Source organism: Sylvia atricapilla, chromosome 21 (assembly GCF_009819655.1).
Source record: "Sylvia atricapilla isolate bSylAtr1 chromosome 21, bSylAtr1.pri, whole genome shotgun sequence".
NCBI classification, from domain to species: domain Eukaryota; kingdom Metazoa; phylum Chordata; class Aves; order Passeriformes; family Sylviidae; genus Sylvia; species Sylvia atricapilla.
In genome coordinates, this window is record NC_089160.1 from 1718857 (window position 1) to 1746366 (window position 27510).

General features: G+C 44.0%; 1 protein-coding gene across 2 annotated transcripts; it reads left to right on the plus strand.

Moving 5' to 3' along the window:
• The first annotated feature begins 4422 nt into the window (after positions 1–4422).
• LOC136370477 (ubiquitin carboxyl-terminal hydrolase 12-like) lies at positions 4423–26960 on the plus strand. Of its 2 annotated transcripts, none has more exons than XM_066333912.1 (9): positions 4423–4511; positions 12809–12889; positions 15702–15775; positions 16586–16812; positions 18032–18108; positions 18945–19028; positions 19625–19822; positions 22255–22333; positions 25825–26960. In XM_066333912.1, the coding sequence occupies exons 2-9, from the start codon at positions 12864–12866 to the stop codon at positions 25924–25926; spliced, it is 867 nt and encodes a 288-aa protein (XP_066190009.1). In that variant the 5' UTR covers positions 4423–4511; positions 12809–12863; the 3' UTR covers positions 25927–26960. The 2 variants fall into 2 exon arrangements, with proteins under 2 accessions (XP_066190009.1, XP_066190008.1); XM_066333911.1 differs by having other exon boundaries at positions 4429–4511; positions 15562–15775.
• Positions 26961–27510: the final 550 nt, after the last annotated feature.

The following is a 27510-nucleotide window of genomic DNA, read 5'->3' on the forward strand; positions in this document are numbered from 1 at the left end:
AAATGAGAGGAGGAATAGGAAAAAAACCCTCCAAATCTTGTTGTCAATTAATAGGGCAGCACTTTGAAACGTGTTATTGAGCTGGACAGTGATAAATTTGGGATTAGTTAGCAGCAGTCAGTCACTGTCTGCCTCTCCAAGTGCTGGAACTTTTGTTACCATTTGCTATTAAAAGCATATGTTAGTGAGTAATATAAAAACATTCAGCACAATAGTCCTCCTCCAAAACCAAACAGTCAGAGATCTGTCAGCTTCTAGGTGGCCAGAAGAGCTCCAGCCCAGAGAAAAAGAAAAAAAATAAAAAGCCAGATAAGTTCAGAAAGACCATGAAGCATATTCTATACAAGCAAAGACATTCCTAGAAGAAAACAGCTCTGCTGGCTTGCTCCAAGAGAAAAAAAAATGAAAAAAAAAAAACTGGAAAAAAAAAGAAGTGAACATAGTTTTGGGTAACCAAATGTGGTGCTGAGGAGCACAACAGGGAGTCAGAGGCACATGGAGGGTGAGCTTCGGTCTGGATGAATGTGAGGCAGACAAAAAGAATGCAAACTGTGCTCAAATGGTGCTGAGCTCGGATGTGGCACTCCAAAACCAGGAGTCACAGGGAGCAGCTGCTGCGTGAGGAGGGACAGGGACATGTTCCCTGTGCTGGATCTGGTGCTGACACGGGAGAGGGGATGTGTGGGGGCAGGAATGAGACAGCAGTGCTGGAGGAAATGTTGAACTGCTGCTTTTGGCAGCTCTGAGGGCTTCTGGTTGCTTAAAACAAATGTGAAAGCAGTTTTAGGCTGCATGCTGGAAGCAGACCAGTGCAGTTCGAGTTCCTCTGCTAATGTGGCTCCATGTGAATTTCTTCTGCACCAGCCCAAGCTTCTGGTGCTTCTCTCCAAAGCTCATTCCAGCACATGCAGGAATCTCTCTGCACAGAGAAGGGCTTGTGGTTCAAATAAAAAACTCTGCATTCTCCCAAAGGTTTCAATCCACTCTCAAGCTCCTCTCCCTCCTCTTAACTTCGAGGCTTTGATTCTGAAAGGGCTCAAATAAAATACAGAACCAAACCCAGAGGTTTTACAAACGTGGTCCTTCTGTGATTTTCTAGATTGCCAGAGCAGCCTTTTCACAGAGTGGAGCCACACAGAAGGATTCACACTCTTTGGGGTTGTATAACCCTTGGCGTGTGGAATAAAAACTGTTTTTGAAGGAGATATTCATTGTTTGTGCACAATGGACTTATGTTTAGCTAAGAAACCCATGTTTTTAAATTCAAAACCTCTTGGAAAAACAATAGCTTAAGTTAGAGGGGGAATATTTGCAAAACTGAGAGTGACTTTGGGAACATTTGGATGGTTCTGGAGGTTTCACTTTACCACCCCTTGGGTTGCTCATGCAAAGATCTGTGCCTTTGCTTCATGCACAGAGATTGTTATTTCCACACCGAATTTTTTACAGATTTATTTACTGCTCTGTGTTGCCTTTGGCTCTGTTTGTTAGAAGATTTTCTATTTATATTGTTGTTGGCCCTCCTACCCATCTTCAGAGATGAAGCTTGCTAAAAATAAAAATATTTGCCATGACCGTAGTGCCTGTCACAGGAGGATGTCAGAGTGCCCCAAAACTGGTTGTAATTATTCCTCATGCATTGTACAAAAGGAGTAAGAGATGAGCAGAGCTAGGGAGACCTTGCTGAGATCCCAGCAGGTTGGGAAAATATTTCTCCTTCTGCCTAGCTCTGGCAGAAGTGATTTTTTTCCTGCAGAAGCCCGTTTGTAACCATTACATTTGCCTCTGATGCATCTTTCATAGAATATATTAGTGTTAGGGGGACTTGGAAGGAGGAACAGGAACAGCAGAAATGGGAAATGCAGCTGGGGAAGTGCCAGGGGCTGTGGCAGATGCTGAGACAGGACTCATGGCACGGCTGCACACACCCCGGAACTGACTCCAACCAACAAGAATCGATCCCTGCAGCTCTCTCTGCCCCTCCCTGTTGCAAACTTGGGGCCCAAAGGTCACTTCTCACACTGCACTCAACAAAAGTTGTCTTTGAACCACCCTTCTGCTCCCAGAACCTGAACACCTCAAAGCTGGGGAAGGCAGAGGAGGAGGAGATGAGAAAGGGGCAGAAATGAGGGTGGTGTGCTCGAGGAGCCAGCCTTGGTCTGTGCTCTCTCAATGCACCTCGCTGAGTTTAAATTAATTAAAAGTGCATCTCTGTGATCCAGCAGTGACCTCTGAAGACATTTGGGGACAAGACCAAAATTTTAGGCCCTTAATTCTACTCAGCACCAAGTTGTTCTGATCCTGAGGCCAAAGGGCAAGGAAATGTCCTTAAGATGCTGCTGTAACAGCTGTGATAAATCATCTTTGGTTCTATTTTGGGATGTAAGAGAGATGAACATTTAAATACATACTTCAGTCTGGTCAAACAGATTCCACAATTTCTGCATTTCCTGTCCCTGATTCCTGGCAATCCTGAGAGGAGCATGTGATCCTTTTCACTTTTGGGGTATTTTGTGAGGTTTTTGTGTTCCTGGGGAGGCTGCAGTGGATGATGTGGGAAGTCCAACGTGTGTCAGAGAACAGGCAAAGCAGCTCAAACAGAATGGAAACATCTCAGCCTCAAAAAAAAACTTTCTGCTTTGGAATCTGAACCGTTCTCCCTTCCCCACAGGTATTCCCACAGGGGCTGGAGTGTGGAAGGGGCCCTGGCACTGCTGGGATTGTGAGCAGGGAGCTGCCAGCAGCACTCCAGCAGCTCGTGGGCAATGAGGAGAGGCTGGGAGCCTGAGGCTGGACACAGCTCTGGGTCAGGACCAGCCACATCCCAAATTTCTGCCCGTTCCCCGCTGATTCCCAAGGGCTGTTTGCTGTGAGATGTGTTTGCTCTCAGTGTCCCTGCAGGACGAGCTCTGTGCTGTCTCTGGGACTGTTGAAACCCTGGGCACTGAGGATTTTACACTTTCTGTGCTGACAGAGAGCACTGACCCCCAAGCAAACACTGCATTTCACCTGAGGCTGTGGAAAAGGCTTCCAAAATTCAGTGATAGCACTGGGATTGTGGGTGTGGAGTGCTGGAAAACTTGGAGTTTATGGTTTTAGAATATAGTAATATATATATAAAGCAAGATGGAGGATTTAGGGTGTAGGTTGAGCTCTTCTTTCATCCTCTTCTTCACGGGTTTGGGTGGTGTATTATAACTGGGCGAAAAAATCTGCATTGTGGACCACGGGTGGTTGGTCATTGGGCTAAATATAAAAAATAATATAGGTGTCATCTCGTTATTGGATAATTTATGCTTAAAAGACCTTGGAAAGAGTTAGAGACAGAGCCATTTTCTACCTTGTTAGCTAGAGCTCACAACTTGTGAGACTGTTCTATAGATAAGAGTTAATAAATCTGAGTCCAAATGTGAAAACTGCATCTCCTGAGTATTAATCCCAGCTCTAATAGAAGAAAAGAAGATAAGAAACAGACAAGGAATGTTTCCCACTCCTTCTCCCACTGGATTTACAATGGACACTGTTGTCATTTGCAGCTCTGAGCTTTCCAAGAGCCTTTCTGTCCCCGTGCTGGTGTGGAACAGCAGAGGGTCACTGGGGCAGCACCAGCTCCCAGTGACAGGGGCCCACAGCCACTGGAATGAGTCTTGGGGGTGACAGAGTTCCATCTCTGAGCGGTGTCGGTGCTCTGGAGTGGCCGTGGAGTCCCCTGGTGGGGCTTTGGTGACAGCCTCCAGTTCCCAGCCCCTTCCATGGGGATGGTGCTTCCCTCCAGCGTCACCAGTGACCCCACAGTGCCCATCCCAGTGGGGCCTCCCCCCGAGCCCCAGGAATCAGGGAATTCCCTGAGAGGGACCCACAAGGATCACGGAATCACAGATTCACAGAGTGTTACGGGTTGGGAGGGACCTTAAAGCCCATCCAGTGTCACCCCTGCCATGGAGCAGGGACAGATCCCACTGTCCCAGGGTCACCTACCACTGTCCCAGGTGCTCCAAGCCCAGTGTCCAGCCTGGCCTGGGACACTGCCAGGGATCCAGGGGCAGCCACAGCTGCTCTGGGCACCCTGTGCCCCAGCCCGGTCCTGTTCCCATCCCAGTCGTGTTCCAATCCCGATCCCAATCCCATCCTGATCCAGTTCCCATCCCAATCCAATTCGCGAGCCCGATCTCGATCCCAATCCCATCCCAATTCCTTTCCCATTCCCAGTCTTGTTCCCCATCCCAACCCCGAACCCGATCCCAATCACTTTTCCATCCCATTCCCATCCCGATCCCATCCCATTCCCGATCCCATCCCATTCCCATCCCGATCCCAGCCGGGTGCCCCGGACCGAGAACGCCTGGGAACGGTGTTTTCGGGCGCGGGCGGCGCGGTTTCGGCGGCGCACAGGCCGGGCGGGTTTATCGGGTGCGCAGCTGGCGCTGTCAGTCGCGGCCCAAGATGGCGGCGGCCGGGGGCGGATGGAGGCGCTGGTGACGGTGCGGAGACTCGCCGCCGTCTGTACCATGGTGAGAGCCCTGGCGGCCGCCCGGCCCCGCACGGCCGCTCCTCAGGGGCTCCCGTCCTTGTGCCCCGCGCCGAGCGGCGGGGAGGGGCCGCCCGGCGCCGTGCGAGCAGCAGGAGTAGTTCGGACCCATCGCTGCGGGAGGCCCGGCCGCCGGCACCGGGTGTCTGAGGGAACCGCGGCGGAGCGGCTGTGCCGGGGCAGGGCGAGGGCAGCGCGGGGAGCCGCGGCCGGGCTGGGGCTCGCAGGGATCTGGGATAATGGGGCTGAAATCCCGCTGGGGAAAGGCGTTGGGAGGCTCGGCAGAAAGGCGAAGCCGGCGCTCCCGGTGGGTGTGTCTGCGGCCGGCTCTGCCCTGAAATGCCTTTCGGGCCGGTGGCTGCTGCCTTTCGGAGAGAATAGGAATTATCGAGCATTAACTGGCCTTGCGCCCAGGTCGTAGTCGGTTGTTGTGATAAGTGAGTTCGTTTTAAACTTGTTCTACTCGTTTATCAAAGCTCTGCAATCGCTCCACGTGTATGCGTGTCCCTGCGAGCGTCCCTGCTGCCAGGGAAAGAGGCAGGCTGCTAATTGCATGATTATGCAGAATTTTTAATGAAGTTACGCCGCGGTGTAAATAGAGCCCAGCAAGTGGTCGGGCTGGTGCCGGAGCACGGCTGACTCACCGTGAGATCTCACAGCCCGGCAGTGAAACACCAAAAACCATCCACGGGGAAACTGCTGGGAACCTTCCCTCGCTCTGGGAGCTCCGGCAGGGGCTGGAATTCCCAGACCCGGCACAGGATGAGGCTGGAATTCCCAGACCCGGCATTCCAGACCCTGGAATTCCCAGGATGAGGCTGGGGGTGGCCACTGGGAGCAGTTTGGTTTTTGTAATCCCACGTTTTCCTCGCTCCAAGGGCAGCTCTGCACATCCTTTCTGCAATCTCAGCAGGGGCTGCTCCACACCGATTTACTGGCTCTGTTTTCACATGGAAGAGGAGCAGGATTTTCCTACTTTTCCATGCAGGTGCTGACTCCCAGTTTAACTCCAAGCCCAGCTCCAAACTGGGTGTTTCCAAGAGACATTCATCTTCTCTTTTCAAATCCCTGGCCGTGGAGACCTCACTGGAAGTTCTCACTGGAAGATTCCCAGCACTTTATTCTTCCCTAATCTCACTAAATGTGGGGGATTTTTTTTTTTACATGATTTGTATTTTTTAATTGCCCATCACAGCCCCAGGTGAGATTAAGGCCATGAGAGCTGAGTCAGGACTTTGCTGTGGAGTTCTCCACCCCAGGGGCCGGGGATTGACTCAATCCAGGGAATATTTTGGGCACATTCCTGGGAGCAGCTGACTGAGCCCTGGTTTGGGAGGGAATATGGAAGGCAGAGTAATTCCCTGTGACTCTGCAGCCAGAGCTGAGCACATCCCAGTGGGATTTCTGCATTTTTGCTCCTGTGCTTGCCTGGATTTTGGTTGGGATGGTGGCTGGAAGCTGGGCAGGTGTTTGTAAACCCCACACTCCCCCTGCTGAAGTTCTTTTCCAAGAAACTTTTCCATTTTGCAGCTCTGGGAGAGGCAGATTCTCCTCACTGCGTTTCAAGTGGAGAATTTATTTCAGTTCTGTGCAGAAATTGTGGAGCAGTGCTGGTAGCACTAAATAATTGCATGAAACTGGCTTCCAATTTTCTTAATTAGTCATTTAATCAAATGCTGTGGAATCTGTCAGCTTCAGTGTTTTAGGTACATGTACAGCTTGGCTAAACTTACTGTCAATATTTGCATTTATTCCCTCATCTAGCCCAGGAAATTAATGTCTGGGTGCTGTATTTTAAATCTGGATCAGTTTATTTGCATGTCCAGCAAGTAAAAATACTGTTTTATGACCTTGGTCATAAAGGTGTATGAAAAACCTGAGCCTTCTTTATAAAAACATTGAAATACATGAGCAAAGTCCCTTTGGGAACTGCTTTCTTCAGGATTATGCTAATCCATAATGATTGTACGGGACTTCACATATTTTTTTTAGTAAAATGTGCATTTTTTACCAACATTTCCAGTCATCATCTGTGCTCCAGGCTGGAAAGGGCAGACCCAGGTTTGTGACATTATCAGAGCCCTTGGCATCACAGGGACTGCTGCTTCTTTGCTTCTCAGCCTCTCCATTCCTCTCCAGTATCTCTTTAAAAATGAAATTCCGAGCTCATTAGCAGCCAGTAATGAGCTTGAACTTGAATCATCTCTCCCTCTCTGAAATAACCTCCCCGTGTTTCAGTGAGAATCAGCTCTGCTGTGCCTCAGGCTGGTGCCATTTCCTCAGTGCCTTCTCCAGGATGTCATCACTGTGGTGTGGCAGGACTGGGAGCTGGGGTTGTTCCCTGGGATGTGATTCATTGCTGGGGAAGGCTGCTGCCCCAGCTCTGCTTCCCTGCCACCAGTTCTGTGTCCCAGCCCTTTGCTTGCCTCTGGGGGGTTTTTCCTTCTGCTCACAGGCAGCAGCAGGATTGAGGGATTTTGTATTAAAAAAAAAAATAATAATCTACAGTTTCTGTTTCCAGAGTGTTTCAGGGGGTGTCTGTGGGTCTGGGGTGAACATGTGAGAATCCTCTCTTGGCTGAGGAGGGCAGAATTCCCTGGGTCTGGCTGCATCCTCTGCCCCAGGATGTGTTTGCTGGGCTCTCAGACAGTTGTAGAACTGAGTGTTGGAGTCACAACTTGAGGATTTTGTTGAACTGACAGAACTTTTGGAAAAGGAGACCAGAACTTGAGGATGGAGCAAGGTGCAAAGGCTTTTCCTCTCTGGCAGCTTTTGAGGAGTCAGCAGTAAGCTGTGAGCAGAATGTTGTTACTCTGGGGGCAATTAGGGCCACTTCCTCCTCCAGATTCGTGGCTAATTGTTTGTTAAACCAGTAGGACGTGCCTGAGGAGCTCCAATCCAGGCTACAAATTGGGGGGAGCTGTGCATGCTCTGAATCAGGACATAATTATTGACTTGGTGCTGGAGGGGAGGTGGCTGCAGCATTTGTCACTCACACATTTCCATTTGCCACCTGAATAATTGACCCTGGGCAGCTCAGGCAGGGCTGTGGTGTCCCTGGTGTGTAATGTCACCTGGAGCTGTAGGACTTTGGGTTGGCTTTATCAGGGAATTAACATTTATAGCACTTATTTTTATCACTGGAAGAAGGGAAGGGTGGAAGTCGAGCTGGCTAAGCAGATTTCTGTCTCCAGCAGTGCTCTGCTTCTTGACAGACTTGTTAAACTGAAACAAAATATTCATCTTTTCACTTCAAACCCAGCCTGAGAATAACTGAGAACAATTGTTTTAGGGAGGAAAGAAATCCATAACCCTTTGGGAAGCAGGGAGGAGGTCACTTCAAGGTTTTACAAGGTGCAGTTTGTACTCTGGTTTAATGCTGTGGTGGGTGTTTATTGCTGCAGATTTGGGGCTGGAAGCAAAGCCAGGCTGCAGTTCAGATGGACCACACAGGTTCCTTTGAAACAAGCTTTAGGATTTTAGAGTTTAGGCTTTAGGAGTCCTGAACACATAAATGAGCTTTTGTGCTGTCCTGGTGTCTGCTTTGACTGTCTATAAACGTTTAAAATTTCGTGCTTTAATTGTCCTCAGGAAAATGAGAGCTCACGAGAGATCCCAACTGTGTTGTGCCATGGAGTTGAGGAAACTGGGCACTCCATGGTTCATTTGTTCAAAGCAGACACTGATTATATGAGACAACTTCTACTTCAGAGCTGCTACCATTTAAAAATGAAGTGAGAATACCTGGGGGAAGATGCTAAAATAACAGAGTGTAGCTTGGTCAAGATGTGCTCTGTGTTACTGAATTCTGCTATTTGGTTCTTTCATCAGGATTTAGAGCAAATGCTTTTATTGCCTTGGATTCATCTGTTTACATGCACATCACTCACTGTCTTGTTGCTGTTAAAAAAGAACTGGCTTTCAGTGCTTGCTCCAGCAGATGTCAGTTTGGGGGATTCCTGCACTTGCTGCCAAAATAAAGGGCAGCACTGTGCCTCATTACGGTTTGTTTCTGTCTTGTGTTTGATATTTTCAGCTCCTTTTATAGTGGATACTTACAATGGGCTTGTAAAACAGATGGGGGTAAACTTAATTATGAAAGAACAGGAGAGAATGGTTTTAAACTAAAAGTGGGTTGATTTCTGCTAGAAAGGAAGGAATTTTTTCCATTGGGGATGGTAAAGCCCTGGCACAGGTAGGGTAAGGAGGGATGTCCCTGCCCGTGGCAGTGGGTGAGCTCTAAGGTGCCTTCCAACCCAAACTCTGCCTTTGGGAGGGGTGGATCCTGTGCACGTCCCAGGACCAGCTCCTCATGGAATAAACCTGTGCCTGGAGGAGTTTACAAAGCACCCTGCACTCACTGATTTAAAGGCTTCAGAGGAGTGAAGTTCTTTGGAAATACAGCCCTTTGGAGTTGCTCTGAGTGACAGGGCAGCAGCCAGGGTGCGCTGTGAGCTCTCCTCCCCACTGGAAACGGGCACAGCCTTTCCAGGAGGAGGATTCCGTGGCATTCGGAAGCTTTGGGTAGTTCTGTGGCTGCTCCTTTCAGGATTATCAGTTTGTTTAGAGTGCTTATGCAGGCAAAGTGCTGCAATCCAGGGTTCCATTTACAGGAATTTGTTATGCCTGGAGCACAGACAGCCTGCCACGAAAAGGGATCCTTTCAAACCCCGAGCTGACAACTCTTTTTATCTGACTCCAGTGCTCCACAGCCAAGGAGTTCTAAAGGATGGGGAAAGCAACATCTAATCTGTGTTTAGGAAACCGTGACAGTGTGTTCTATGAATTTGCAGCAGCACAACCCCAAATCTGCTCCATTTCCACTTCCCCCCAGGGTAATTTGAATAGTCCTGAGGCTGGAAGTATTATCTCAGCAATTACAGCAAGTGCAGGCTGACTTCTGCATCAGCTCATGCAGATTTCTTTCCTGAAAGGTTTTAAGTAGCTCTGGCTTGGCCTACTTGTTCTTCCTTTCCCCTTTTTGTTTTGATTTGTTTATTCACTCTTAAAGCAGCTCCTCAGCAGTGGGTTTAAGCAGCTCCTCTAATCTGGAGTGCTGCACGATGGTGTTTCCCTTGGAGCCTTTCCACACAACCTAAAAGCTGCTTCCCAGCTTGTTTTAAATGCTCAATCTTCTCCCACTCTCAATTGTTAAAAGGAAGCAGCCAAATGGGTAATTAGAGAGTAAGATCTGTGCACCAGGCATGTTCTGGACACTGAAATCCTGTAGGTATTTTCCCTTGTTTTGCATTTCTAGAAGGGAAATGTCTTTTGCAGGCAGATGCTCAGTGGGAAGGAGCTGGTTCCAGTCCAGGAGTTAGGATGGTGTGGAGTCCAAGCAGAACATCCTCAGGGATTTTTATTTCATCAGGTTTTTACTCCAGTGATGCTACACAGCTTCTGGGTGTGCATCCAGCTGCAGGGAAAGGTTAGAGAGATCCTGAGTTATGAGCCTTTAATTCCTTCATTTGAACCGAATTAGAGTCATTGCAAAGAGAGAAATCCATAAAAATCAGGTAATGTGGAAATGAATATCTCGTACTGAGCTAAAATAATAATAATTATCCTTAAAGAAAGGCTGAATCTTCCAATTTGCATGAGCTGTATGGAGAGGGCTTTAAATTAATTGATTGTTAAAAGCGAGCTAATGGAATTAATTAGTCTTGGGTGTGTTTTAGACAGGCCTAAAGCAGCTGAAGGGTGGAGGTAACCATAGTTTACAGTTACAGTTTCTACAGGATACAACGGACAGATAGAAATTTTTCTGAAATTTTGGGAGATACGTCCAGATTTTAAAAGTTCTCTTTGACAGTCTGCCACTGTCCACAAATGAACTGGAAATTGAGAATCTGTTGAGGTGTGTGTTTTTATCTGTGTCCATCTAAAGGAGTGGAGTGCCCAAAATAAGCACAGCAAGCTTTAACAAAAAAAAAATTGACTCCTTGTAGATTTTGGCAGGATCAATATTGAAAAAAGACCAAACTGTAAGTTTGTAGTTGTAGTTTTGAAAAGACTTCACCATTTTAGTTAACTCCCTTGTGCTTTAGCAGCTGCCTCATCCCTATTAATCATCACCTTCCACTACCCCAAATTTCTCCAGCCTGGCCTTGAACACTTCTAGGGATGAGGCATCTACAACTTCAATTATAAATAATGCATTCAATATAATCTAATTTATTAAGGAAACTTTATTTTTTTAAAATCTGTCTCAGCAGTTATTTTACACAAATTTATAAAGTTTGGGCAATAAATACAAGGAAACACTTGGAAAAAAAAACTCACCTGTAACCTGTCAGGTTAAATGGATACAAGTTGGTGGCTTGGTTGATAACCTTGCTGTCTGGTAGGTTATTCAATGCTTTATGTCATTGTTTTATTAAAAATTGCAGTTCTTACAGTTTAATTTATTTGTTCAGACGTTTATTCCATGTGTTGCTTTTCAGCTGGAGCATTTGGGCTGTCAGATTTCACTGGTTCTCTGAGGTTTGGGACCTTTAATGGGCTTTTCTCCAGTGTTTCCCTAATAAAATACTGGAGATCCTGGAGGGGACAAGGAAACTCCAGAGAAATTGAAACTGAACTTCACCAGCTCACAGGATTCACAAATCCTCCTTTCCTGATCTCCAAACATGCAGCATGTTTGGAACAGCAAAACAACCTCAGCAGGAGCTGGTTCTGATCTCCAGGCTGAAAATTCCTGATTTTTCACCTCTTGTGCATTTCCCTGGAATTTTGATGGTCATCTCCAAATAAACCATTTCCCAAAGGTAGTGTGGGTCACAGCACTGGAAGAGACCCTGTCAGCAAATCCTCCTTGCTGATGCTTCTCCCTGGTCTTTTTTTAGGTTTGGTTTTGGATTTTTTAGCGGGGAGATATTGGAGGAAAAGGAGCTCCTTGGAAGCAGGGAATGGCTGGAAGGAAACAAATGAAAGGAGCTGCCTGAGCTGGCACTGCTGCCTCAAAAAATGTGTGTAATTGCTGCTTGAGCAGAGCTCTGCTTGTAAATCTGTCAGCAGCCTGTGAGTGTTTTGTGGGGTTTGGAGTACCCACTTCTGAGCCTGTCTGCTTTCAGAAATGTAAATCTGATGGGGGACATCCAGCTACAACTGTGAAACCAGATCATTTCTTGGTTCCTCTGCTGGTTTTTTTTTTTTTTAGGGAATTTTTTAGTTATTTCTGCGTTAAAGACTATCTGGATGGAACTGTCCTTACAATCTCTGCTTGTGGTTTATATTAACAGGGAGATGATGGAAATGTTTGCTCAGCAATTAAAAGGCATTGATAGCTTCAGGGAAATAAATTAATTGAGTTTTGATGGGTTGTAATGTTTGGTTTAATGCTTTTCTGAGGAGTCTGAAGGTGGCTCACCTGTGCAGAGGGATTTCTGTTTGGACAAGGTTAGAGTTGCAGTGACTTGGGCATTTAAAACAGAATTAAGAACCCCAAGTGTTTGGATTCTGCATCAGAGGAGCTCAGGATTGTTGGAGCATCAGCAGAAACATCAAAGAACAAGGTGGAGAGGGAATTAGGGAACATTCCAAATCCCAAGGTATTCCCATCCATGAAGTGTTGGATTGGAAATGGAAAGAGATGAAGAAACCACTTTGAATATGAGGTGGACCAAGTTAAAATTCCAAATAAAACATTGGAATGCTTTAGTTGTTGCTCTGTGTGCCAAATAAGAGCAGTGGTGCTTTTCAGCTGTATCTAAACCAGCAAATTCCTTCCTCATTGTACTGCTGGGAACTCAAGGACGTGTCAAAATGCACTGTGAGCTTCATGCATCACCCTGAAATTAAATGTAGCAAAGCCAAAGCACTTTCAGGTGATCTGAGATGTGATAAAACTCTTTATTTCCATTCTCATGGGGGTTTGTAATCAAAGATTTCACTTGTCCATAGTTAGTATTTTGCAACATCAACCTAGAAAAATACAGGATCAGTCTCTTTATTTTTACAGTGCATTTTTTGACTAAATGAAGTTGCTGTTTCTAGGTCACTGTGGTATTTTAAGTGAGAACAATTGATTGTGGTAATTTCCAAATAAACTCAAATGTAGAAAAACCTTCTGTTAGATCAGGTAACTAATTTTGGCTGATGGAGTTAAATTCTTAAATGAAACCTTGGTACATTTATGATAATCAAGCATCATGTTCATTTAATTCTGAAGAACACAGCAAACACAAAATACTGATTTTCAATGGAGGTGAATTATTTCCTCAGCTTTGGGGTTTTTTAGGAAATTTGAACTTTCTCTAACATAAACATTGTTTTTTGTAGGGCGCCAATGCCTCTGCTTTGGAGAAAGAGATTGGTCCTGAGCAGTTCCCTGTGAATGAGCATTATTTTGGCTTGGTCAATGTAAGTCGATTTTCTGTGCTGGAAATGCTGGTTTTTAATTCACATCCCAATTTGGATTTTAACAGAGAACTTGATTGATGAGAATTTCTCACTTAAAGGGGGCTGAGCACAGACACCACGTCCTGCAGTGTGATTATTAACCCAGAAATCATTTCATCTGAAACACAGAAAAATAAATGTATTTCTTGTAAACTCTCTGAGAGAACCCTTCCTCCTCCAGTGCATTTCTAATGATAAGATTTTAATATTTAACTGGAAAATTAGAGATAATAAAGCGTGCCCATTGTTCATATGCTATTCCAGAGAAGATTTCCCACTTAGGCTGCAGTGCAGGGGAGGTTTTAAAATGAAAATATGTTACTTTTCTAAAAACACCCTTCTGGTGGGAGGATTGGAAGTTTTGTGCAGGAGATGAATGACATGGCCTGGGTGGATAATTCCTTCATGTAGTAATACTTTTCTGGATTTTTAGCAGCCACAAACCCTCCCAAAAGGTGAATTTTTGCAGTTTGTGGGGCTGTGGAGTTGTCTGCCTGCATTAACTGTGCAGAGGATGTTGGTCCTGGTTAGTTCAGAGCAGCAGTGGTTTCTGTGGCATCCTATTTATGATGGGAAAATGCAATTTTGGCAGAACTCACTAGAAACAGAATTATTTCTGTGTGCTGGTCCTGGAAGTTATGTTGAGAGCTGGGAGATGCTTCATCTCTTCACACACCAAGTAAGGCCAACTAAGTGATATTTACTGAGCTCATTAGAGACCCAGTTAATTGACTTTGTGTGGCTTTCTAGCAGTTTATATTTCAGACACCCATTTATCCAAACACTCAGAATTCTGTTCCTTAAACAGGGTGTTGGTGGCCATTCCAAAGCTGCTGAGGTTTGCACCATAATGGCAAAAAATGGAATTGTAGCAGAAATAGCAGGGCACTGAATGGTGTGGAGAAGAAAAACAGCATCCTAAAAATAACCAGAATGATTAGAACCCCATCCATTCTCTGTTTTGAAGGACAAAATGTGACTAACACTGTTGTGCCTCATTTCTTGCTACTGGTTCCTTGAGGGTGGTGTTTTCAGGCTGTTGTTCTGCTGAGCTTTTTCCTGCAGTTATTTCTGGTTCTTTCATGGTTTGGAATTAACTGGAGCATTTTAAAGAGTGCAGTTTTCCTGGCTTCAGCATCAGAGCTGTTAAATGTGTGATTTCACTGCAAAGGTGTTGAATTTGTGGACAGTGAAGACCAAAACTTTGGGTTGAATAGTTATTTAAATTTCCCATCAGTGAGCTAAAGCAACTCTGTTAAACTGTGTCTAAAGCCACTGTAAAATACATGGGAAAGTGTTAAAATAGTTTGTATTTACTAAAGCAATGGTGTCATTCCAGAATTTCTTCTCAATTTTCATTTTAAGAAGCTCCTATCTTCAAATAAGCCTCAGACTTAGGAGGGCTATTTTGTGCTGTGTGCAGATTTATTTTGCATGATGCTTCTTTGTTTTTCTAGGTCACTAACAGGCATGAGAGTGATCCTCTCTCCTAATTCATGTGTTTAGCTTCCATATTTATTCTCCTCGTGTCAATAAATTTTAACTGTTGTTTGCATATGGTGTAAATCAATGTTACTGCAGCTATAATCTGTGGCCTTTTGAGCTGTGTGAATTAAGGTGTTCATCTTCTGTTTCAGTCCAAGTGATTATTAGCTTGAAACCATTCTGCAGCAGTAAAATCACACCAAAATTGGGTGAACAGTGGCCGTGTCTCAGTGTATCCCAGTGTAAAACCAGGCAGATTTTAGGCTTTTTTTTGGTTTATTTAAAATACGTTGCTCTTGGGGTACAGAACTTTGTCACCAGAATATCTGGGGATTGGAGATGCAGAATTTATCTCCCTTTTTTTGAAGCAACAGCCCAGTAAATTGCAGAGCAGCAGCTCTGGAGCCCCTGGTATGTTGTTGTGGGTGATGAGCTGATATCCTGGTGTCCCTCCTTGTCCAGCCACAGGGAGCAGCCTCTGCCAGGCCTTACCTGTGCCCTCACACAGTCCAGCTGCAAACCAGCTGCTTGTGCATGGCCCTGCACCGTGTGCTGCTCAGAACGTTCCATTATGAGCAGGAAACAATCGATTTTGTTGTTAATTTGTAGTACATTTTGCCACTGGGATTGGGTCAGTTGGTCAGAGCAGGGTGTTGATAATGCTTGTGTGGGTTGTTCACTTAAAGCTGGACTCCATTATCCTTGGGGGTCCCTTCCAATTTCAGATATTCTCTGAAGTTTATTATTTATATCCACTCTTAGGATGATGAGTAGTGCTGTGTCTCCACAAATGTTCATTCTTTGCTGAACCATTAATTACTTTTTCATGTATTCCCAGTACCCTGTGGGTGTTGTCTCCTCTCCCTTCCCTTGCTGTCACAAGGCTCAGCCTTCCCCCCATTCCAGGCAGCATTTTCCCCCATTCCCAACCAGTATTTTCCCCCCATTCCAGCCAGTATTTCCAACCAGTATTTCCCCCATTCCCAACCAGTATTTCCCAGTAAAGGAGCTCTGCCAGGTGACTCCTCCAGTCTGTGAAATTCTTAACAAACTCTCTTCCTATCATTCCTTTTTGCCAGCCCTAATCCAAACCCCTTTGTTTTCCTTCTGTTCTGTTTGTTTTTTATTTTTGTTTTTTTTTTGACCAGTTCGGCAATACCTGCTACTGCAACTCAGTCTTACAGGCACTTTATTTTTGTCGGCCGTTTCGGGAAAAAGTGTTGGCCTACAAGGTGCAGCCTCGAAAGAAGGAAAGCCTCCTGACCTGCCTCTCTGATCTCTTCAACAGTATTGCCACCCAAAAGAAGAAGGTGGGAGTCATCCCACCCAAGAAATTTATTTCCCGCTTGAGGAAAGAAAATGGTAAGTGAATAAATGATTTTTTTTTTTTTTTAATGTATTTTGAAGGGGGTGAAATGTTCAGTTTGGGGTTCTGGTGGAGTCTTGAGTTGTCAAGTTTTTAACAGGTTTCTTAAAAATTCTGGTGGTGTGAAGTTCAGCACTTCCCCACGTGTGCTGTGAGCTTGTCCTTACCTCAGTGTCTGCGTTTCTGGACTTGCACATGTCCAGATATTCCCCACTGACGTGTTCCTGGAGGAACAAAGCACACTCCAGGTCATTGCTCCAGGCTCTCCTGAACTCTCACAGGACACCCAGCCACTCTCAGCCTGTTCTCTTGCCTTGTGGTAGGATAAATTCCTTAGGATCAGAGCTGGTGGTTATGTCCCAGGGCTCTTTGGTGTGGAAAAGCTTCTGGCTGTTGATTTATTCTCTCTGCTTGAATTTGAAAAGATAAGAAACTTACTGTAGGGGATTTTTGCTCCTTGGTGCTGGACTTAATGAACCAGTCGCCCAAGGAAACACATCTGAATTTCTTTATTTCTCTCCCTCTCCAAAGAAAAAAAGAAAAAAACCTACAAAAAACCCCAAACCTATTTTCTTCAGTTCTGAGAAATGGCCAAACTAAGTTTCCTTAGTGATATTTTTCAGCTGTTTTTTTTCTTGCAACCTGAGGATAATCACTGAGAGAACAACAAAGTGCAGTTCTTCCCAAACTCACCATTGCCACCAGAGCTGTGTGACAGGGGAGAGGAGGGAAGGGAAAAAACCACAGTGACCTGGTGTTGGGATGTGTCTGTAGCTGTTCATTCTTCTCCCTCTCTTATTTTACAGAATTATTTGACAATTACATGCAGCAGGATGCACACGAATTCCTAAACTACCTACTGAACACTATTGCTGACCTGCTGCAAGAGGAGAAAAAGCAGGAGAAGCAGAATGGGAAGCTGCAGAATGGCAGCATTGAGAGTGAAGAAGGAGACAAGCCTGATCTGACGTGGGTCCACGAAATCTTCCAAGGAACACTAACCAATGAAACCAGATGTCTTAACTGTGAGGCTGTACGTGCACCACCAAACCACACCTCTTTAGCTTTCTCCCAGCTCCTGGATTGGTTTCCCTAACACTGAGCACCCTTTCTCATTCATTAGGGTAGATGCAATTGCACTGTCTCTATTAAAATGTGGAGCATAGCCTATTTTAGGACTCTGTGTTCAAACCAGTGCTCATTAAGGTATGTTGCCCAGAAAAAGCCCAGTGCTTTCCCTGTTTCTCCTCCCTGTTTCCATCGAGGCAGCTGCAGCTGGCTGATCCAAGCTGCCTTTTTGTCTCCATGTTATTCCCTGTGTCAGTGATTGAGAGTTTATGTTGTGTTTCTACATGAGGGTTGCTCCTAATTTAATTCTGGGGTGAACTGAGTTGCTTGAACTGGAATTCTGTGCTTGATGCTGGTCCTTGGCCCCTCTGTTTGAGAGCAAAAACAGTGGCATGAGGTCTGGAATTAGAACCACACCACCTTCAGACCAAGGATTTGTAGTTAGTCATATGCTCTGATTTAATAGTGCTAAAAAAAATGAAAACCCAGATGGGGAGAGAAATAAAAACCCCAAGAAGTGATTACAAGAGAAAAGACGGTTCTTGGCATTTAAAATCTAAAGTTATGGCTATGTGATGAGGAGAAGCTCTAAAAATGGCATTAATAGGATTCTGTCTCAAGGTTTTTGCAATAAAATGTGACTGTTCCACAAATGGAAAGATGGTTTTCCTCCCTGCTAACCCATTTAATTGAGGAGCCATCTGCCTCTCTCTGCCTTGCCTCTGAGTATTGGCTCTTACACCCTCAAGTGCAGCAGAAAGCTGCATCAGAGAAAATGGAATGTGGTTAAAGCCTCTGCAGTGAGAGCTCTGAGTGGTTAAAACCTGACTTTGCCAGTGAAATAATCAGATGGGCCTTGAAGTCTCAAGGGGAAGAGATGTTTCAGGAGAAAGGGTTTGGGGTTTTGTGCTTTTTTCCATGGGATTTTGGTTTTGTTTTGTTGTTGTTGCTTTTCCTTTTTAATGCTGCTCCTCACATTTTAACACCACATCAGATTATTTAATCACTTTTAATTTCCCTCAAGCAAAGGTCTCTTTGTGTGCGTGTACATTTCTTTTAAATCACATTGCACCAATCCAGAAACGGTTAAAATTATGGTTAAAATTCCAGAAATGGTTAAAATCTGCCAGCTCTGAATTGTTACCAAACATCTCTTCTTCTTATTTGTTTTTTTTTTTTTCAAGGTTAGTAGCAAAGATGAGGACTTTCTGGACCTCTCGGTTGATGTGGAACAAAATACATCAATTACACATTGTCTAAGGTAAACAGAATTTTTTGGGTGTGAAAAAAATACCTGCCCTGGTCAGAAGGCAAGAGCCTGGGTTAGTTATTCTCTGGTGCAACAGTTGTGGGCTTTGACACGTGCTAAAATACTGTGACTTTTGGAAGGTTTCTTAGCGGGTTTTAGCAGTTAATAAATACTAGTAGTAGCTAAAATCGATTTTCCCTTTCTTTTATGGGGATTGGTGCTGGTTACATCACACAGTCAGGCTTTATCAAAAACAAACATGCAGTGTTTGGTTTCTCAATAAATTCTTGATTATTTTCATATCCTTATTGAATTTCAGTCGCTTGGCCCTGATGTTTAGGGTCACTTTGGTTTTTCCTGATAGACATTTGCTCCGTGGGTTTGTCTGCTGGATCCAAGGCTTATCAGCTGCTTGGATATTTAATTTGCATCCAGCATCTGGCCATTTAATAGCTGATAATGGATCTGTAATTGCTGGGAGCTGAAGGTTCATCCAGACTTTGCTACTTAATGGCTGTAGATGTGAACATTTAATTTCTGCCACTAAAGAAAACATGGAATGGCTGCTGATGGAAACAAAACTCAATCCCCTTCTTGCTGTTTATTACCTTTCCTAGCCAGAAAATAGGCAGTTAAGAGTATAAATTCCAGGTTTTTCCAGCTGAACACTGATGCTGCATCCCAAGAGTGAGACAAATACACATGAAATGGATCTGGGAGCACCATGAATGAAAGGAGCTTCATCCTCTGTGTGTTGTTTGGGGTGGTTTTTTTCAGCATTTTCAGCAGTAGCTTTTACCTGGGTGCTCTGGAATATCCCTGCTTATGCCACTCTCTGATTTCCACAGGGGATTTAGTAACACTGAAACTCTATGCAGTGAATACAAATACTATTGCGAGCAGTGCCGCAGCAAACAGGAGGCACAGAAGAGGTAAGGGCCAAATATTCAGGCTGAGGGAGATGTTACCTTAAAATTTCTGGGCAAATACACCTGGTGAATTCAGGAGAAAGAAAAGGTAAACTGATCTAGGTCTGTGTTTGGTGGAGAGACCAAGAAACTTCATGGCAGCCTCATCCTGAGGAGATTCATTCTGTGCTTCTCCCAGAAGAGTTTCTATCTGGTGTTTCCAGACATCCACATTTTCCCCAGTTAGCATTAATCAGCTTAAAGCCACTGGAAAACATCCCATCTGCTTTGTCTGGCAGCTTTGGGTACAAAAAAAAAAATCTTATTTTTCCCCTCTGACTTGGTCACAGCCAGAGCAGCAACACAGAATTATTTCAGCTTTTTTCCCCATTGATGGGTGAAAAATTGATGTTGTCCTGCATTCAGATGTCAGTTGTGCTGTTAATAATTTGGACTAAATATTGCCTGTTCTCAGTTAGAGAGAAAAAGCAGCATTTTAAAAAAATCCTCCCAATATTTTGGACGCCTTTTAACGACGCTTCCTCATAACGAAGCCGTTCTCGAACAAACCTTTATTTGCTACATCCTCCTCCTTTATTTCCCCTTTTCTTGTGCCCCAGGATGAGGGTGAAAAAGCTGCCCATGATCCTGGCTCTGCACTTGAAGAGGTTCAAGTACATGGACCAGCTGCACCGGTACACCAAGCTGTCCTACAGGGTGGTGTTCCCGCTGGAGCTGCGCCTCTTCAACACCTCTGGGGACGCCACCAACCCCGACAGGATGTACGACCTGGTGGCCGTGGTGGTTCACTGTGGCAGGTACTTGCTGGGGTGGATCCCTGGATGGCTGGGACAAGGAATTCTGCCAGCCTGGATATTCTAGAACACGTGGGTAAAAGGGTCCTGCCTTCAGCCCCCAGCCTGGGCTGGAGGGGAGTCCCAAAGAGAGAGGGAGAGAGAACAGCAGGGGGAGAGCTGAGAGAGAAGGGAGAGAGAGAGCAAAGGGCAGGGGAGAGAGCAGGAGAGAGCGAGAGCAGGGGGAAGAGGAAGGGTGAGAGAGCGAGATCCTTGTTACAATCCATTCTATCTCCTTTTGTGATGAATATTCTAATTTACAGTGACCAACCAACACAAGACACAAAATCCTATAGAATCTACACACAGCCTGTAAGAACTACTGTATCACCGTACTGTGTTATATTTTAAACTCTAAAAACTACTCTTTAAACTTCTGTTTTGCTCCATTGACCTTTGGATCCCTCAGCCAGCAGAAAGGGATTGTTCAATCCAAAGGGATTCTCCTTCAGCCAGACCATTGTTTTCAGGTTCTATAGTTACTAAGACTCAGTATCCTACAACTCAAAGTATCTTTCATTTCTATTTCCATTACAGGTTTCATATTTTCAGAATCTTTTGCTAAGCAATCCTATTGATAAGGTTTCCCTGATTCATCTTCCCCAACACTGGGGTGTAACAACAGTGTGTGTTTTTAAAAGTGCAGCTACAGCCTTTCTATCCCCCAGTCAGCCTCTCCCTAGAGAAACTGCTGGGGAAGTGTTCAGACGGTGATTAAACTCACACAATCACACATATTACCAGGCTGTTGGAGTCCAGGACATCCCCTTGGATGATCTGGGACCCGAGGAAGGGAATTTGAGCCCTGCACAGGGGTGTGGAGCTGGTCCAGGGCTCAGAGACCTTGGCACAGAGCCCAGGAAAACCCCAGGTTTGATTTTAGTCCATGGGAGACTGACACAGAGAGAGGAATTGCAGACCACTGGATGTGGAAACAGCAGGTTAGCACAATAAAAGATGCAAAATTCAGTAGTTTTAGGGTTCACAGAATAGAGATAAATGGGGGGACAAAAATGGAATTTGGGTGGTACCTCGTGTCCTTCTTCCTCGTTCTCCACCTTTTGGGGTGGTGATGGCACAAGGCAGTTGAGTGGATTGGGTCAAAGCAGAAATGACACTTTTAGTGTGAGCACTGGGCATTGGTACAAAACAGTAAATAACCAACAAGAGTTATCTGTATGAATGTAAACCTTGGAAGTTTCTTTAGGAGCTGGTGCCATCATGTGGAATCCACTGTGCACTGCTGGGTTTTTTCAATATCCTGATTTTCTTCATTAAGTTTTAGTTTTACCAGCTTCAGTTCTGATTTTAAAAGCAAAGAGGAAAAAAAATTGTAAGCATTTTAGAAAAAAAAAAGCCCTCATGGAATGGAAAAAATATTTCTAACTGTATTTATTTCTAGCAATATTTAATATTTCTAACTGCCTTCAGGAAGGGTGAGTTTAAATGTAATCAGTTACTACAGCACATAAATGTTTTGAAATATCTTTCTGAGGAGAAGAATGCTCATAATGCATAGATTTAGTATAAACAAACCTCATGTAATTCTAGAAGATTTTTGTTGTGGTGCAGTTGTAGTGTTTATTCAGTTTTTATCATTTTAGGATCTCATGCAATGCATTTTCTTGTGTAGTTTTCATTTGCCAGACTTGTGCTTACACATACATATTTGGATAATGGTGATTAATAATTCAGATTATTAAATGATTTTTCCTTTTTTTTTCCTCAAACCTTTTATCCTGTATGAGGCTTTTAGGATTCCTGTATCTCACCTGCTCTCACTTTTCTTACTGGGAGTTTAGCAAAGGCTTGAGATAAATGAGATTTTCCTAAATATTTTGAGTTCTCAGGACCTACTTGAAATATTTTGCACGTGGGGTTTTACTTCTGTTTAAATTTAAATCAAGTTTAAATTTAGTTTCATTTAGTTGCCCTAACCAAAGTAATTCCATTCTGTGGATTGGAAACTTCCACCAGAAAAGTGAGAGGAGCTCTCCCAGAAGATCTGGCTGTGGTCAGGTTAAACCACACTGAGAGCTAAAGGAATTGCTGCTGTGAAATAAAATAATCCAGAGCTGATTTAATTCAAAACTTCACAGTGGTCAAAGTACTCAGCAGTGGTGAATGCAACAAAACAGAGACTGAAATGTTTTTAATTTTGTTTTTTAAAATCTATGAATGATGATGTGAAATATTTTTAGCATCCTGTGTTTTGGATATTTTCTGTTTTCAAGTAGCCGACAGCAACATTTTAATTGAAGCAATTTGGCAAAAAAATCTAAAATCCTCACCAGTGTTATGGGCAAAGCTGAGCAGTGGAGCTGGGATGATCCTGGGGAGGAAATATCTATTATTTATTTTATTGAAAATTAAATTTTCCATCCCTTTTCCTGCAGTGGCCCAAACCGTGGCCATTACATCACCATCGTGAAGAGCCACGGCTTCTGGCTGCTCTTTGATGATGACATTGTAGAGGTGGGTAAAGAACAACAAAAAACACCCAAATAATTCACATTTCAGCCCATTTTCAGCCTCCTTTCCATTGCTAACTTCCATTTCCTTGCTGCACTTAAGAGCTTCTCACTTCTCACCAACAAATTGTAGAAAAAAAATGATTTTTAGTGATGATGTTGAAACAGCTCAAGCAAGTTTGTCCTCGGCTGCCAACATGTCTGTGAATGCTGATGTCCACAATATTTATACATCCCTGGATTTCACATAATTATTAGGCAAATGTCAAACAGTAGAGCAAATGCCACAGCAGAGCTGCTTTTTGTAAAGATGAAAATGTTTTGTTTGTCTCAGAGATCCCGTGGTCAAGGCCTGATTAAGTGTCTAAATAGCAAAGTCCATGCTTGTGTTGAAATAAAAACGTAGGACATTGCCCAGTTGTAATTTTTTTTCAATATTTGCATGGCTTTGAGCATCAAGGGTGGCTTCCCAGTGTGTGTGGCTGCCAACAGTTCCCTTTCTCCTATTTTTATATTTTTGGGGTCATTTTTCCTCTGTTTCTGTCACGGGCCAAGTACAGAATTGTGTCACCTAATTTGGAAATAGTGTTCACCTCAATTTTTTAAATTCAAGTATTTACTCTTCCCCATCCAGGAGATGAACTTCACATTTTAAAAGATATAAAATAACCATCCTCTTATTCTGTATTTGCTTTCTATCAGTCACTTCTATGTTGTAGCTTCACCTTTAGGGCAAAACCAAATTTCTGTTTATCTGCAAACCCTGTTGACACTTTTATAGATGTGCCAAAAATGGCTTTTAAATGTGTGCTGTCTGTTATTGGGCAGTAAATCCAAGGAGCTGTCATGTAGTTCTTCTCTTCTGGAAAAAAACCCCCACCTTTTTTTCCCTTTATGTTGCTTTTCTATCTTAAATTCTGGCTTGTTTTTTGGGGTTTTTTTTTCCCAAGTTCATCTTCTTTTATAGAATTTATTTAAAATGCAAGAATTATAGTTATAGAATTAATTTAAAACCAGGCTCTATGGAGAGTTTGCCTTCTAGATGTGGCCACCCAACAAAACAGGCTTGAAAAGGTGGGTGCAAAGATCCTGTTCACAGATATTGCAGCTGAAAGCCCAGGGGGAAGAAAAAAGGCTTTTCCCCCTGAAACACAAAAAGCTTTCTTGCATTTTTGGCAAGTGATGGAATTGAACAGCTCCAAACTGAAAATAGGAGGGAGTTTTGTCCTCATTACCCACTAAATGTCAGCAGTGGGGAAGGCAGATTTATTTGTCTGCTAGGATTTCATTGGAGGGCCAACTCTCAGTGAAATTAGAAATTTGGTGATCCCCAAACGTGCTGCAGCAGATCCAGGGGACAAATCAGCCCCAGGGAGATCCTGAGCCAGGCAAAATGGATTGTGAACCCTGAGAAACAAATGATCTCTGCCTGATCTGGATTTGGCATTTGTCACCAGAGCAGCCAGGGATCCATCCCAGAGCCAGGGTTCACCTGGGAACATCCATCCCTGGAGCTTTCCACACTCAGGGGAGGCACAAAATGCCTTTGCCTAAAAAATTCCTGAGACTGGAGTGCTGGCAGTGCCATTCCAGGATTGAGTTTGGTTTGGAGAACCAGAATGGGTGTCTGGAAATGAGCAAAGGTGGTTTGATCTCAGTTCATAAGAAACATCATTTTTAATGCCAGGTGAAGCTGCAGAATCCTAAAAGTTGCAGCTTTATAGTAACAACCATCCCCTGGTTGTTACTCCAAAGTTACAACTGGGTTAAACTCTATGTGGTCAATAAAAATGGGAAGAACAGAATCTATATAATCCCCTTTCAGTTCCACTCTGTTTTCTGTGATGGTGAAATTAAAGAAGGAAGTCAGTTCTGCTGTGCTGAAATTAAAAATATCTGAGGCATGAATTAATATGGATCAAATGTTTGAGTTGCATTCAGAATGAGTAGTGGAAATAGGCTTGATTGCATGGCAAGTCAGTTGGCACTTAAAATAAAACATGTTTGACTTGTCTGCTAAATATACTGCAGGAGCTGAGGAGTGTTCTTTCAGTAGATTTCTGTTAAAATGTGCCTCTAACAGTCTGTAGTAACGTTATGTTAATAAATGGTGTGAAAATGCACCAGCCTCAGCAGAGGATTTCAGCTTCCCCTCACTCCTTGAATGGAGAAAAGACAAAATATCTATTTGGGGGATTTTTTTTCCCCTCTCTCTATTTTTTTTTAAGAGAAGACATTTAACAAAACTCTTCAAGAGAGAATTTCTGCAGTTGGTGCATCTTCTGAAAACTCCTGTGTTTTTCTTGTGCTGGGAAAAGGCTGCTCCCAACTCTCTGCATGTTTGGCAGTGCCACATGGAGAAGCCAGTGCTGCTGAGCTTGTGGTGATGCCAAAATCTGCTCAGGGAGCAGAGATTTCACATGCTCCAAATGGATTCTGCAGGCAGAGCAGGGTCCCTTTCCTGTAAGGTGCAATCCCAGGTTGGTCTTTGCTCCTCCTCAGCAGAGCAGGTGTTCAACCCAGAGCTGCTTGGATCTGGAACCTTTCTTTGCTTCCTCAACTTCATTCCTTGGGAGTAAAAGGGAACCTGAGGCTCATCTCCTCCTCAGCTTCTCGTTTCTGTGGATGCAGAGTCCTAAAGGTATTAAAAAACCTCCATCCCAGTGGAGGGCTGAGCAGCACTGGTGCCTGGGAATGTTTTATTCCACTCTGGGCTCCAGGATCCACCTCCCTGGTGGGGAACCCGTTGCTGCTTTTCTTCATGTAGCTCACAACTTGAAATATAAGCAGATTTTAATTCTATTAATAAACCAAATCATGATTTTTTTCTTAAGACACAAAGCCTGTGATAATATTCCAGAAGGCTTTTCCTGGTGGGAAAGGTCTCTTATGGCCAAAGGTCAGAATTAGATGAGACCCACAGAACTCATGAAGCACTTGCAAGAATTTTCTCCTTAAAAGGTTCACAATGACTTTGAAATCTGGAGTTATTTTAGCTGAATTTTCACTCTACACAGTGTGTACTTGCAGCTGTACAAAAACCTTCTTGCCTGATTAGTGACCTTTTTAAAAATAGTAATAATAATTATAATAATATATAAAATATATAATATAATATTTTTAAATTAGTGGCTTTTAAAAAATTACAGAATAATTATAAATTACTCAGGCAAGGTACCACCAGTGTGAGAAAAGCAAATATAAAAATGTCATGTAGTCCTTTAAGGACACATTGTCATGAATCACTTGTGTTGTAGCCAGCTCAGGATTGCACCCCTTCTGAGAAATTTATTATTCCATCCTGATTTCCTGGTTTTTTTCAAAAGTCAGTAAGTTATTAAGTGGTGAAAAAATTGTTTTGTTGGATTGAATGATGTAGTGTCACTGCTTGGCTTTCCAGATCAACCCAAGGACTGGGAATGATGGTTTATCTGGGAAAAGGCTTTTAGGATGGTGTTGGGATCAAGGCTAATTAAAATTTCCATTAATTTTCAGAAAATTGACGCCCAGGCCATTGAAGAATTCTATGGGTTAACATCAGACATTTCCAAAAACTCCGAATCTGGATATATCCTCTTCTACCAGTCCAGGGACTGAGACAAGAGACACAGACCATGGACACAAGGACAAAGGGATCAAGCTTTGTGCCAGCAGAGCAGCTCCTCGGTGTTGCTGTAGGACCAGGGGGAGGAGAGAGCTCCCTCCTGCCCTTTTTGGAGGATTAGTGCTCAACTGCCCTAACAAGAAGAGCTTTTTGTTCCAGTTTCCTTTCTGGGCTCTATTTTTTTTTCTTTTTTTTCCTTTTTTTTTTTTTTTAAAAACGTGCTATCTTCCAAAATCTGTGTTACCTCTACTTGAAACCTGGCTGCTTCTTTGTTCATGAACTCGAGGAGAGATTTCCAAGTAGCATTGTAGGATTTTTACCATTGGAACTTGGCCTGAGGCTCTACCTTGGTTCCTGCCATCGTTTTTCTGTATTTTAGCAGAACGATTTCGATATTCAGTGTCAGCTGAAGGCATATTTTGGGATATGAGCAGCAGCTGGTTGCTGGATATTTTTGGTGACTCAGACTTGAGAAGCAGTACAAAGCTAAGACATATTGGAAATGTCAAGTCTGTCATTTTTATAAAGAAAAAAAAAAAAAAAGGCAGAAACCCCCCCCTCGCTCCACAGCATTGTAAACCTCCCCACCCTGCATCCTCTTGGGTTTAGAGAACACTAACAACACTGCTTCTTTTTTGTACTCTCTTTGTGCTGTTCTGCTGCTCCTGCAGAAGGCAGAGAACTCCATCCAGCCTCTCCTGCTGTGCATTTTCCTTTGGGAGCAGCAGTTTTGCCTCCAGGCCCCGTTGCTGCAGGTTCCATGGGGGCAGAGCAGCCCTGACCTGTCAAAGACCATCTCTGCTGCAGAAAAGTTGGGAATTCCAGCCTTTCTTGGAGCTGTTGCATAAACCAAAAGTGCCCTCCTTCTGAAGCAGGATCTGTTCCACATTTCACTCAATTCCCAGCCAACTGATGCAAGTCGTGTTCTGAATCTATGCTAATCCACAGGAACAGCACTAATTGGGAAGGGTTATCCAAAGGAAGGGGGCTTTAGGGAACTAATCCAGGAGTTGTGAGTCTTCAGGGTGATGCACAGGTGAGAAGGAAAACCAGCCAACCCTCAGCAGCCTTGCAGTCATTGTTGGTGATGTTTGTCTCCATCTGGGAATTGTAACACCCCGAAAATGCGTCTGATTGTTTCACCAAAATGGGTCTGATTGTTTCACCTCTTTAGGCCTTGCTTCCCAGGGGAAATGGTCGGGCTGCTGAAGGCTGAAGTGAAGCAATGATCTCTTGTGTGTGTATTTATTCTAATCTCAAGGAGAACTAGGAAGAAAAGACTTAAGGAAGTGGGTGAGAAATCTCAGAGAAACCTTGTGCAAGTTTCTTTTGGAGAAGTCCTGTGGCTGTGCCAAGGGCTGGCTCCCAGTGGGAATGAGTGTCCTGCTGGGTCCCTGAGCTCTGTGTCCTCAGTGTGGCTGTCCCCAGCACAGCCCCTCATCTGTCCCCAGTGCTCCTTGTTCTTGAGGATCCTTAACTTATGCAATTCTGTGGCTTGTGCAGGATATTCAATATTTTACCAAAACACTGTCCTCAGGAAAGCAGCATTCCCCAGCCCCTCGTGCTGCCTTGTGTCT